This window comes from Anser cygnoides, chromosome 5 (assembly GCF_040182565.1).
Source record: "Anser cygnoides isolate HZ-2024a breed goose chromosome 5, Taihu_goose_T2T_genome, whole genome shotgun sequence".
Lineage (NCBI taxonomy): Eukaryota > Metazoa > Chordata > Aves > Anseriformes > Anatidae > Anser > Anser cygnoides.
The window spans coordinates 45,591,762-45,604,039 of record NC_089877.1 but is presented as its reverse complement, the minus strand read 5'-3'; the positions used below and the strand labels follow the sequence as shown (position 1 = coordinate 45,604,039).

At 44.4% G+C, this 12,278-nt stretch overlaps 1 protein-coding gene and 1 long non-coding RNA gene across 6 annotated transcripts in view; both read left to right on the top strand.

The window, feature by feature from the left end:
- The first annotated feature begins 781 nt into the window (after nucleotides 1-781).
- Nucleotides 782-5,794, top strand: LOC106044549 (uncharacterized). Of its 4 annotated transcripts, none has more exons than XR_007161764.2 (5): nucleotides 782-1,496; nucleotides 2,025-2,080; nucleotides 3,010-3,046; nucleotides 4,897-5,033; nucleotides 5,641-5,794. It is a non-coding gene; the product is annotated as an uncharacterized lncRNA (long non-coding RNA). The 4 variants fall into 4 exon arrangements; XR_007161763.2 differs by having other exon boundaries at nucleotides 2,025-2,102; nucleotides 4,900-5,033; XR_007161762.2 differs by lacking the exon at nucleotides 782-1,496 and having other exon boundaries at nucleotides 2,025-2,102.
- Nucleotides 5,795-7,931: 2,137 nt separating this feature from the next.
- SEL1L (SEL1L adaptor subunit of SYVN1 ubiquitin ligase) overlaps nucleotides 7,932-12,278 on the top strand; it is a 30,663-nt gene continuing 26,316 nt past the window's right edge. For both annotated transcript variants that reach the window (XM_048059728.2, XM_048059727.2), the window contains exon 1: nucleotides 7,932-8,241. In XM_048059728.2, the coding sequence (XP_047915685.1) occupies nucleotides 7,947-8,241 (295 nt within the window). In that variant the 5' untranslated portion in view covers nucleotides 7,932-7,946. The remainder of the gene's footprint in view (nucleotides 8,242-12,278) is intronic.

The window sequence follows — 12,278 nt, the reverse complement described above, 5'->3', positions numbered from 1 at the left end:
TCACCAAAAGCCAATCTGAGCACTTCATACAGGATCTGCAAAAAATCATGTGTGTCTACACTCCAGTGAATGGAGAAACAAAAGCATACACACCCAGCTTTGGTTGTGCTTGGGATCCATATGTTACAAAAACATCTACTGCAATCTCAAATGAAGGCTTTGCACCTGTGGCACAGCCCACAGCATGGGTTAGCACCCTGATTTATTCAAAAATAAAAAGTAAATCTAACATTCTTTCATATTTTATTGTCCAGGATGTGGTTATAATGCTGATCCCAGCTTCCATTCGGACAATTCCTGAAGCTCTGTCCAAACACAAATATTGTACTGGGTCTGGCTGGGATGGAGTTAACGTTCCCCACAGCAGCCCATACAGTGCTTTGCTCCACATGTGTAGCAAGAGCAGCCCTGGTATCGCACCAGCATTTTGTCTGCTGCTGAGCAGTGCTGGCACAGCATCAAGATCCTCCCCAAGCCTTCCCCCAGATCCCCAAAGCCAGGAGGCTGGGGAAGGGGCAAGAGCTGGGGAGGGGACTTGGTCAGAGCTCCTGATTTCAACCAACCAAAGGGATATTCCCTGCCATATGGTGTCACACACAGCAATAAAAGGTTGGGAAGGGGCACTCTCAATAAAGAATGGCTGTCCTCTCAAACAACCACTGTTTATTGAGGCCCCTCAAGACATGGCCAAATATCTTTTGCATATGGGTAGAGAATAATTGTTCTCTCTCTCTTTTTGCTTCTGTGAGGCCTTTGCTTTTTTTTTTTTCCTCCTCTTTTTCCTTTAATTAAATTATCTTAATCTCAACCCATAAGCCTTTTTTTCCCCCATCATACTTTCTCCCCAAAGCCCTTCCTTTGCGGAGTGGTGGAGTTGAGCTGCCCAGCTGGGGGAAACCACCACAGTTCCCTCAGTTGCTCTTCCTAAGTCCTGTTTTCCAGCCCCTTCAGCAGCTTCATTGCTCTTCTCTGAACACACTTGAGCTCAATATCCTGTTTGTAGTGAGGGGCCCAAACCCAAATGCAATCCTTGAGGTGCAGTCTCACCAGTGCCACATACACGGGGACAATCCCTTCCCTAGCCCTGCTGGCTACACCATTTCTGATGCAGGCCAGGATGCCGCAGGCCTTCTTGGCCACCTGGGCACACGGCTGGCTCATGTTCAGCCGGCTGCTGACCAGCACCCCCAGGTCCTTCCCCGCTGGGCAGCCTTCCAGCCATTCTTCCCCAGGCCTACACCGCAGCACGGGGTTGTTACGACCCAAGCACAGTAGTACCTGGCACTGAGCTCTGTTGCATGTCATGCAACTGGTCTCGGCCCTTTGATCCGGCCTAACCAGGTCCCTCTGCAGAGTCTTCCTACCCTCCGGCAGACCGACACTCCCACCTAACTTGGTGGTGTTTGTGAACCTGCTGAGGTCACAAAGAAACTCAATAGTTTGTAAGACAATGGAACAGACTGTGCTGGTCATGGCTCAGTTAAAAAGTGTGCTGGGTGTGTTCCCCTGCTGCCCACCCTTATCCCTCCCTTTCCGTACCTTTGTCCCTTCCCCATAAACATCCCATAACTTTTACAAAACCTTACAAGTTCTTCCTAGTATTCCATATTTTCACACATTCCCACAGCCAGCCCACTTCAAATATCTAATCACATGATAATCTTGATTTTGTGGTGCCTCTGTCAAGATTACACCTGAGTAGCTTCTTTTAACAGCCCATCAATGACTGCTGAGTTCTCCTCGTTGTTATTGCCTCACTTATTACCTATTCGCTAATGTTTGTGCGTATTTGCTTTACCACTTTTCTTGTTGCTTGTTATTTCTATTACACTGAATAGTCCTTAACCAGATAACTTAATGGACCAGGTGCTCTTACATTCCTTGTACCGACGATGGCATACAAGAAAAATGATGCTGTTCATTTAAGTTCCTGGAATCATGCTCCTTTTTGTGTTGGTTCTGGTTTAAACTCTGCTATTGAGTTACTGCTATCACTTGCTTTTCTTTACTGCTTATTTTTGCAGGGGAAGAGCTCCAGTTATCTTCAGTGAGATTTCCTGCAGGATTTAATGAAACCTGAGTATTACGTGCTTACCGGAGTTGTAATGTTATAATCCCAGGGGCGGGAGTTACCTTTATAGATTTCTTAAGTCTCTGAATTGTGCCAAGAACCTCAGCTCTATGTCTAGCATGAAAACCTTCCAGCAAGGGCAGCTGTTGTGCTTGCACTAAAAATAATGTTATCTGCTTGGCTATATGCTCAAGGTCCTGTGTTTAGATGACAAGGAAGAGCAAACAAATAATCTTGCAGTGTGTTACAGCATATGAACACCAGCCTACTCTAGAGAAAAAGTGTAGTGACATCAGGCCAAACTACATACAGATTTGATGAAAACATAACATTCACACTCTTTAAAACATTTTAATTATTGAAGAAATACTGTGTAAAAATCAGTAGAATTCTTTTCTAGCCCCTATACTTAAGGAAAATGGGCAAAATAAGAAAAATAGTTTCATTTAGAAGAAACACAGTCTCACAGTTAAGGATCTGTAACTGGAAATAACATGAGGTACTCTGCTTCTCTTCTGTACCTCTGCATAGATGTTTGAATTTAGGTATAGTACAATGTCTTTGACACGATTTTGAGAGGCGTCTTGTGAGTTGTGGTGCAGATATTGAAGGAAAGGAACAGTTTAAAAGAAATTAACTTGTTGCAGTGACATGTCCAACATCTTCCTAAAACTGTCTGCAGCCTAAAAATGTTATATATGTTGGATTTTCTTGCACTTACGGACATAGCATTATCTGTTGTATTAATGGCAGTCTCTAATGTAACCTGAATTACTTTAAAATAAGAAAAGCTCAAAGGAACTGACAGGCTTTGAAGTAAAAGAGAACGTAACTAGTGCAGGATGGGGATGGATTCCAGGGGTAAGAGGGATCCGAACTCGATGTTTTCCTTCCCAGCTTGGGAGTCCCATTCTTGAAACTTTCTGTGTTGACTGCAGGCTCAGGACCAAAGCAAGAACTCTGGTCAATGAAGAGGTGAGCAGGAAAAGATGTACACAGGATATTCATTATGGGAGTAGTGTTGGACATTAATCGTGGAAACATCCACAGAGCTGTAATTCTGGGGAAAACAAAGTCAGATGAAGAAGAGAAAAAATGCATCTTTGAGAATGTTGTTTGGCTATACTGACTGTCCCTTCAGCCTGTGTGAATTCTTGAATATCTAGTCTGTGTTTACAGAAGCATTGTGGCAATGCTGTCATTTCTGGGGCTTTTGCAATGTTAGCTTGTAAGTATGGTTGTTTACTGTTCATAATTCTTTGGTTAGAAAATTTGAGTCATTCAGCTGGAAGAACATAAAAGAATCACAGGATTTAAACTATCAATCATAAATAAACAATCCTAGCACTCATGCAGTGTGTAATTTATTCAGAAAAAATGATTCAACACACACTTGTAAGTAATGAACATGGCTGGGGGAGGCATTGTTTTTTCTGAAGTTATTTGGGAACAGGAAATGGTTAAAAACCAATCAGCTGTAATATGTAATATTTAGAAACATATGTAGAAATAATTTATCTGCATCTAAAATAAACTAAGACTTGATAGAGTAAGAAATCAATATTTTAGGATAGAAATCAGCCCACCCAAGATTATATGGAGTGCATCAGCAGAGAACTAACTTAGGGTGTAAAAACGGGAGATTAGAACTGAGGTGCATGAGTTGGGCTGTGATGCCCAGAAATGGAGTACCAGCCCAGGTATTGCCAAGGGATATTAGGACGCGTTTTGAGGAGAACATCCCCACTGCAGGATCAGGCTGTTGTTATACTGTGGATTGTGTAACTGTCAAGAGTGAGGTGGTATGACTAGACTCATGCTTATCGGGCAGAATGTCCACTTTGAAAAAGACATGATCAAAATCTTTGTCTGCTGGCTAGCTGCACAGCCCTATTTCACTGCTTCCAGCAAAGCCTGCACCATTCTTGCCTTGCCACCAAATGATATTGTCACTTTGATTCACACTGAATTTCTTCTGTTACGAGTTTCATTGTCTTTCTCTCTCATGTCAGGCCCCTGCTGCACTAACAAGCTGGCCTGTTTACAGTATTCAGACATCATGCTGGTGATAAAACCATATGGTAGGGAGCATGGGAATAAAATCAGCACTGGCAGAACATTGTGCTTTTCTTAATCTTCATTTGGGCTGTGAAGATCACTGTTCTGTTTACTAGAGGCCATTTAACAGGCATTTCTGTGATAAACATCTGAGACTTGAAGGAAAGCGCGACTGCTGTCCTGGGGAACTTTTGGGGGACTTTTTTATTTAAAATATTTGGTTTTGTTAGAAAACTGTTTTCTCTAACGGTTTAGCTGCCCCTATTTATGGTTTACCTGTAGTCGCAGGTGTAAGCTGCAAAGTGAGAGGGTTGTGCATGAAATTTAAAGCACTGCACCCCACATTGTGAGTGTGCTGTGCTTGAATTTATACTGAATTTGACATTCATGAATTCATATAATCTAATACAGGGTTAAGTGACTTCATTCTCACTGCATGCTGCTCAGGCTAGAGAGACAATTTTGCATATTTCTTTTTTTAAACCAAAAAATCTAATGCAAGAGAAAGAGAAGGCTAAAGGACAAAAGAGGCTCTTTGCAGAGTTCTGTTCACCATATCTCAAAAAGGGTGTAATAGGACTTTACAGAATGTACAAAGGAATTGAGGATGTTCAGAAAGATGGAACAATTCAGCATGAAGACTCTAAATGGACTGGAAGTTTTTGTCTTAGGAAAGAGGCAATTGAAAAAACAAATATGTAAAGATAACATCACAAGTAGCATGTAGAAGAGGTATAGAGAATGATTACTCACCATTTCTAACACAGCAGGCACACACGGAAAGGATGAAGAGGTTTAAAATTCGAGGAGGAGGTTCCTTTTTCACACCGCATGGAATGAATGAGAACAGAAATTGTTTCCATGAGTTCATGTGACAAAGCGTGAAGAAGCTTGTAAAGAACAGGTCTGTGGATGACATGCATCTGGTCTTCTCCATTAATTGTCCCCAGTTCTCTGATTCTGGAAAGCTGGAAAGGACCAAAAGCAGCTCTGCTCCTAGTACTTTATTCCTTAAACATTTTCTGTAAGCCATTCCTAGGAATAGGATGTTGACCTCATTGAACTTGCACAGTACAGTCCTTGGTATATTCATACATTCTCAGTGTGTTAGTCTATTCTATTGCTGTAAAGCTGTGTGCACATAAAGCTGGACAAATAGATGCGCATAAATGGGGATGTATGAGATTCAAGGTGTGAGTGTCAGATCAGGACGTAAAGCCTGCTCACTTCTATCCTGAGAGTTCTTTAGTTGCCATCAGTTTCTCACAGGATGCAAGGGGTAGTGGTAAATCAGAGGCTGAAAACGGGTTAGGCAGTTCAACTGAGAGCATGCCGTAAAGATGGATAGAGCAAGATGGCAGAATACTCCTTCCTCTCTCCATCACTGCTTTTCCTCCCCTTTCTCCCTGTAATTGGGCAGTTGGTTATCACAAGTAAGGGGATTGATCATTTTTGCCATTGCCCCCTAAGGATGTTTAATTAATGTTTGCATTTTGTCCCTTACTTTGCAGATTCCTTCTACCTCCCTTGCTACAATCATAACACTCTGACAGCCACAAACACTGGAGATTGGGGAAGATTATTCTCCTTGCGATTGTTTCCTCAGAAGGAAATGGCCAGAAACTTGAGAAGGACATACTAACACAAAGAAAAGCAAAAAAAGGATCTTCCAAATGAGTCTGCACAAAACTTAAACAGGAAAGAAATTTCCTTTTTGTCAGAAAAATCCATCAGTAAGTCTGTACATTTTGGGAGATAATTTGTCTTTCAGAGGTCCCTGAAGCTTCTTACATTTGACTTTTTTAAAGCAAGCCTGACAAATGATGTGAGAATATTCTGCAAGGATGATTCTTAGGAAATTAATCTTCAGGTGTACCAAGCTTCATCTCTCTCCCACTTCCACAGTTTTACATTTAAAAAAAATATAACAACACTGGGAAGTTTTCATAAATCATGTAAAAGTCACAGTTGCTTCAAAAGAAGAAAGTTGTGTGATCAAACTATAGAAATAGAAGACAATCAACGGAGTATTAGAAATACTCAGAAAGTTATTAGGCGTATCACTAAATAACTCAAACCTTAATTCACATAAGAACTTTCATTTTTACATCTGGGAAATAAATAATACCATATCATACTATACAAGTACTAAGTAGTATTTAAATAGGTAGAATTCAAAAATCTGTTGAACATTTAGATTAAATAACACCTTGAGAAACTAAAACCAAGCATACCAAGCAAAGGAGGAAATTTGAGCCCTTATTCACGTGGTCACTTGATGCAGTAACTTACTTCCCCATCTAAACCAAAAGATTTTTCCAAGATACATAAGAGAGCATCGTATTTTGGCATAGAATAAATAGGAGTTATATAGCAAAAATGCATAAGCATCCATTCAAAGCTTCACAGAAGAAAAAAATGCAAAACTGATTAAGAAAGGTAATGGAAATTTTATGGCCGATGCACACGTAAATGGAAAATCGGCAATAAATTTATCGTGCTATTACACTACAGCATATACTAAATTAATTGGAACTAACCCAGTCTACAATATTATCTGATTTATTTATTTATTTTGAATGTGATTGATGAGTTCGGAAAAAAAATAAAAGCCATTTGACTTTTTTCTCTCGTTCCTCCGTGCCACTTGGCCCTGCGCACACGGCTTTGGTCTTGAACAAGGCCTGTGAGGAGCAACTGCCGAAGGCTGCCTGGTGCCCGGGTCAGGGCTTGCACTGCCCGATGGCTGTGGGTTGCCTGTGGCCCCTGGAGGTACTTATGGTCCTGGGGGCCCTGCAAGTCTGCCCCACGCCGCCACCACCACTGCTCGCTGCTCCCACCCTGCAGACAGTACAGCCACGGTGCCAGGAGGGTGACAGGGCTCAGTGCTTTGGGCAGGCTGCGACAAGTACATTGTATAATTCAGCACAGCATTATGGCACAGTCCTGTGACATGGTAACTGTCTCACCCTGTTGCAGCCAGACACAGATCCCCCTTATTTTGCTGTTGGCTTTTATTGGCCTACAGGAAAACACGATGCCTACAAGAACTTAAGCGCTGCATTCCACAGCTCTCAGATCCTTCCCTGAGCTGACTTTTTTGATAAACTTCAATTAATGATAGCCTTTCCAATCTCCACATGGTTCGGCTGTGCTCATTTAGCATACATTTAATTGACTGTCACTTCCCACACAGCTGAGCAGGGAAGCACTCAGTTGGCTGGAGTTCTGTTGTCTGAAAGTTGACCCCAGCACGTTTAAATACAAACTGAAGGCACACACCTGTTTCCCCTCAGAGAATAAAGGCTGATACAGGAACCTACTGACAGAGGACACACACACACGCCAAAGGACAAAATCAAAGATAAAAATTTTTATTTTATTAAAAACAAGCACCCACACAACAGCCCAAAGGAAGAGCCCCCTCAGAGGGCAGCCCGCAGCCTGCCCCGAACGCCTCCTTTCCACCACAAACAGCTTCTTCCCCCCTCTCCCCGCTGCCGCCCCTAACTGTTACCCCACGCCAACCGCCACCCTCACAAGCCACAGGTGACCTCGCTCCGCCCTTTATATACGGCCCGCAACCAGCCCCCCCCCCCCGCCCGTGCACAGCTCGGCGCGGGGCACTCTGGGTAATGTAGTCCCTGCCTCCCGCGGCCTCGTTGTGACGGACGGCGGGGGGACGCCCTTCGCAATTCATCATGGGCCTTGTAGGAACGGGCGCGGGAGCCAATCGAAGCCCTTATTTGGGAAGACCCTCTCACGTGGTCGGCGCACGCGCAATCCTCTTCGCGAACCCATTGGTTGGTGGGCGAGCATGACAGCCGCTCAACGCCCTTCCCCCCGGCCAATAAACGCGGGCCATGTAGCACGAGCCGCTCCCCGGGCGAGCTGCGTGCAGCACCGCCGCCAGCCGCCGCTCGCCTCCCGTCAGCGCGGGGACCGGATTGGTGGAGCCGGACGGGGGGGGCGGGGCCAGGGGGCCGGGCTCGGGCTCCGGCTCCGGCGGCGGCCGGGAGGAGGAGGCGGCGGCGGCGGCGGGATGGGGCGGCTGCGCCTGCTGCTGCTGCTGGGCGCCGCCGCGCTCGGGGCCGCCGCGCTGGCGGCAGCCGGTGAGTGCCGGGCTCCTCCTCCCCTCCCTTCCGTCCCTCCCGGTCCCTCCCGTTCCCTGTCGCTGCGCCCCGCCGGGCCGCGGCCTCGCCCCCGGGCCTGCCGCAGGGGGACGTGCTGGGGGGGGGTGAGGGGGGTGCGGCCTGCCCCGGGGGCCCGGCGCTGCCTGCAGCAGCCGCGGGGAGCCGAAATCCGCCCTCCTTCGTGGCTTTTCCCCCCTCCCCGGTGTGCGCTTCGTGGCCGAGCGGTTGGCAGCGCCGGGGCGGGTGGTGCCAGGCCGGCCTGTCCCTGCAGGGCCTCCCTCCTGCTGCCCGGTGCTTCTGGAGTGTTGTCACCGTTTCCTGCCCGGGTCTCTCTCCCCGGGGGGGGAGGCGCACACGGGGCATTTAGCTGCACAGAGCGCCTGTAGGTCCTGTGAGAACCCCTTTAACATGTAGCCTTGTCCGGGGCTGCTCAGGGTGTGCTTTTGGGCTCTCAGTGAGAAGCCAAGAAGTAACCTAACCTCTTCTCTAGAGGGAAGTTCAGTGGTCTGGGGTTTGTTTTCGTGAGTGCAGTAGGAAGTTAAGTTTTTAAGCTGTGTTACTGCAGTTCATATGGGATATCAAGCGTAGTTATATGAGCTTAGTATGTAATGCTGTAAGCTAGCAGAGCACTTCCCAGAATGTGGAAAAGACACGTACAAGGTTTGTGAAGCCAGAGAGGGGAGGCACCGAGACTGTCTGAATGATGTGTTCTCCCTGATAGCATCTCTAAAGGCAAAAGCTGAGATGAGAGGAGACTCTTCAAGTGAAATGAACCATCTGTTACGTACATGGAAGCTACGTGTCAAAAACATGGGCTGTTAACTGTACAGCTGTGTTTGTGGTAGCTTATAGGATGTGGGTCTTCTGACTTGACTGCTTTGCCACTATCACGTAGCTGTGTTTGTGAGTGTGAGGTTCTTACAGCCCACATCAGCCTTGGAAAATAAAAGTATGTTTAGAGTCAGTTGAACTAATACAATTAATAGGCTCAGGGCAGCCCATGGGATAGTGCCTGGCAGATGGGGTGCTCTTGCCAGGTTTAAATCGCTGCTGAGGTAAAATCGTTCATTAATACCCAGAAATGGTTAGAGGAGAGTATTAGATTATAACAGGAAGGCCTTTCTTGCTCCTAATTTGTCTTTGTTCTTAAAGCAGAAAAAAGGCTTGCTTTATAGGTGTTTGGGTTTCCTGCAGTAGCAGTAACACCTTGTCTGGTAGCATCTGATGCACGCCTAGCAGCTGTGTTCACTGGGTCTTTGAGCAGTTGGTCATTGCCAGTGTCTGGAAATGATTATCTGGAATATAAATATATTGAAGGGAGAGATTTTAAAAAGGTTAAAGAAAAATGTTTGAACTATTATTTTTTAACTCAAAAGGCAGTCTTAATACAGACTTTTTTTCGTCAGCCACTCAGCTGTAGATTTAAATTCCATCTCTGTAGTCATTGTCTGTTTAAATCAATTTCTTGAAAACTTAAGGTGAACACAAGTAAACTCAGGCCTAAAAAACGTGCTATTTGTTTAAAGATACAATATTTATACAAATAATGAAGAAATTGAAAGTTGGGTCCTGGGAGAGAATGTGAAGGAGTCTGTGGGGCACTGGCAAAAGGAGCTAAAAATGGTAGCTGTTCCTGTTCCAGTGAGAGGTGGCAATCTGCTGCTTATCACTGCAGCGATGGCCTTCTGCTTCTGTTGATCATTTATTAAGAATGTTAGGGGAAAAAAAAAAAAGCCTTCTCTTATTTGTTTCTGATTGCAGGTGTTATTTGATTCTTGGTATTCTGCCTTGCTCACAGGCCTGAGGAGGCAGAAGTTCCTTCATTCTGCCTGAGGAGAGGAAGTGGTTCTTGCTCAGGCTGCCCTGCACATTCCTTGGCTCGTGTCAGTGCTAGGCAGAGCTTTTTCATACTGGTATTAGCTGGTAGGACAACTGAGTACAAGCATATAATAGATACTTGCGTCCGTACTGGTAAAAGTCAGAGAGCTCAGTGGCTTTCCTGACCCTTTTGATTTTTCTTACGTAGCTGGAAAACATTTCTTCAACTTGTTGCCTTCTTGGGAATATCAGTTCCTACAGAGGGACTGCTGCAGAGTAAGTTTTGTAAACAGCTAGCCAGCAATTGCAAGGAGACTGAAAAAAGATTTGTATTCAGGATGGGGGTTGACCTATATCTTAATCTTGTAATTGCCCTAAAATGAGGACGCTGCAAAGATTGTAGCTGGGTATGATTTACTTGCTGCCAGGGATAATTTGAAACTAGTCTTGCTAAATAGATGCCACGTAAGGATTTTGCTTAACTTACCTCACGTTTTGGAGGTTCATGTTATAGGAACAGCATCTGCGCTAAACTGGCTCTGGTGTCCATCTCTTTTCTGAATTTAACAGTTGAAAAATTGATAAGGAGCAGTCTTAGGTAATTGTATCTTAAGATTTCCCTTGTTCCTGCAAAAGTAGGATAAACAGGGCTTGCGTTCTGTATCAGAGTCTAACTAGACACTGGCACAAAAAGAATGTTGAAAAGTAACAGTGCCACAGAAAATCTCTAGGATAGTGGCTGCCAAACTTCTTTTGATCATGCCTTCCTATCAGTAAAAAAAAAAAAACTTTTTAAACATCCATTAACTTACAAATAAATATACATATTTACAGTGTGCTGATTATATGCACCTCATGTGTATGAAATAGAAATGAAAAAGTATGAGGTAAAGATGACATAAACACTATATTTTTGTTTTATTAATGGTACGAAAAAGGCTTGTTCTGCACACCCCCTGTGGTACACGTACTCCCCTAGCTGGTTGCCTTGTGATAGTGTTGGAAACTGGAAAAGCCTGGCAAAAACTGGAAGGGAACTGACTGGCAGCGATCGCTTAGGACATTTGTCAGATCTTTGGGAGATTGCCCACTGCTTGGGCAACTGAATTTCTAGTTATTTCCCAAAGATGAGGAACCAGTCCAGTGTTAAAAGCAGTAGTATTAGTTGTCTGGTAGGAGTAGCAGCGGTTTAGCTTCACAGACTGACAGTTGGTCGGTTCTTCTACTGCACCAAAACGTGGGAGCTGCTGGCCTCTTTCAACCTAATGACATTCTCTGAATCCCACTGCACTGCTACTCCTGCCCCTCTCTCCTTACTACTCTTGAAAATGGCAATTCTCGCAAATGTTGGGATCTTTTTATCTTGCATAAGCTGGTGGAGTACTTCTGCTGTATTTAAATAGGCTGCTTGAACACTAGTTCTAATAGAAGAAAAATAATTTTGTTAAAGCTGATTTTAATTATACATGAAGTGGTGGATACCTGAAGCAAGCGTTTAGCTGTACGGAGTGCCCTAAAATCCTAGCAGAGCCTGAGAGCACCCAGCAGTGCCTCCAGTTCAGCACTGTTTGTAAGCGAAGCTCTGTGTGATCTCATCAGCTGCCTGTTTCAGGCACAAGTATTTTTGCCTACCCTTCCCTTTTAATACATCTTAGTGTCTTGCTAATTTGTTTAGCAAATGGTGAGATTGATTTCCAGTTTTCCTCCTAGAAGGTTTTTTTTAATTGGGTCTGTTACCAAGGTTGCCTAATTCTATAAAACTGTCTGTTACCTTTGCTTTTGGATTTGCTTGTGGAAAAACAAATTAAACTATCAGCTGTAATCTCTGAAGCAGGTGTGCAAACACAACATCTGTGGCTTTCTTCAGTAGTTGAGCCTTGACTAATAAGCTGTTCTTAGGTCAAACTGTGACCTTCCCCAGATCTTTCATGAACACTTTCAGAAGTTTTCTCCACTGTTTCTTAGAAGTAGACAAACCTCTATGGGTAGCGTGTGTGTATTAGTCAGCAGTCCTGTGGAGAAACACTGCTGTAAGTGATCTCTAGTCACGTTATCTGTCATAACTGCAACCTTCTCTCTTTTACTTAGGAGGAAGTCTAGGAGCCAAGAACAGTTAAACTCAGCTTGTTGCTTTAGTTCTATTTTGGAATGAATTGTTAAAGTGCAACTTCTCAATAACAGCGCTGGCTCCTTCAGAG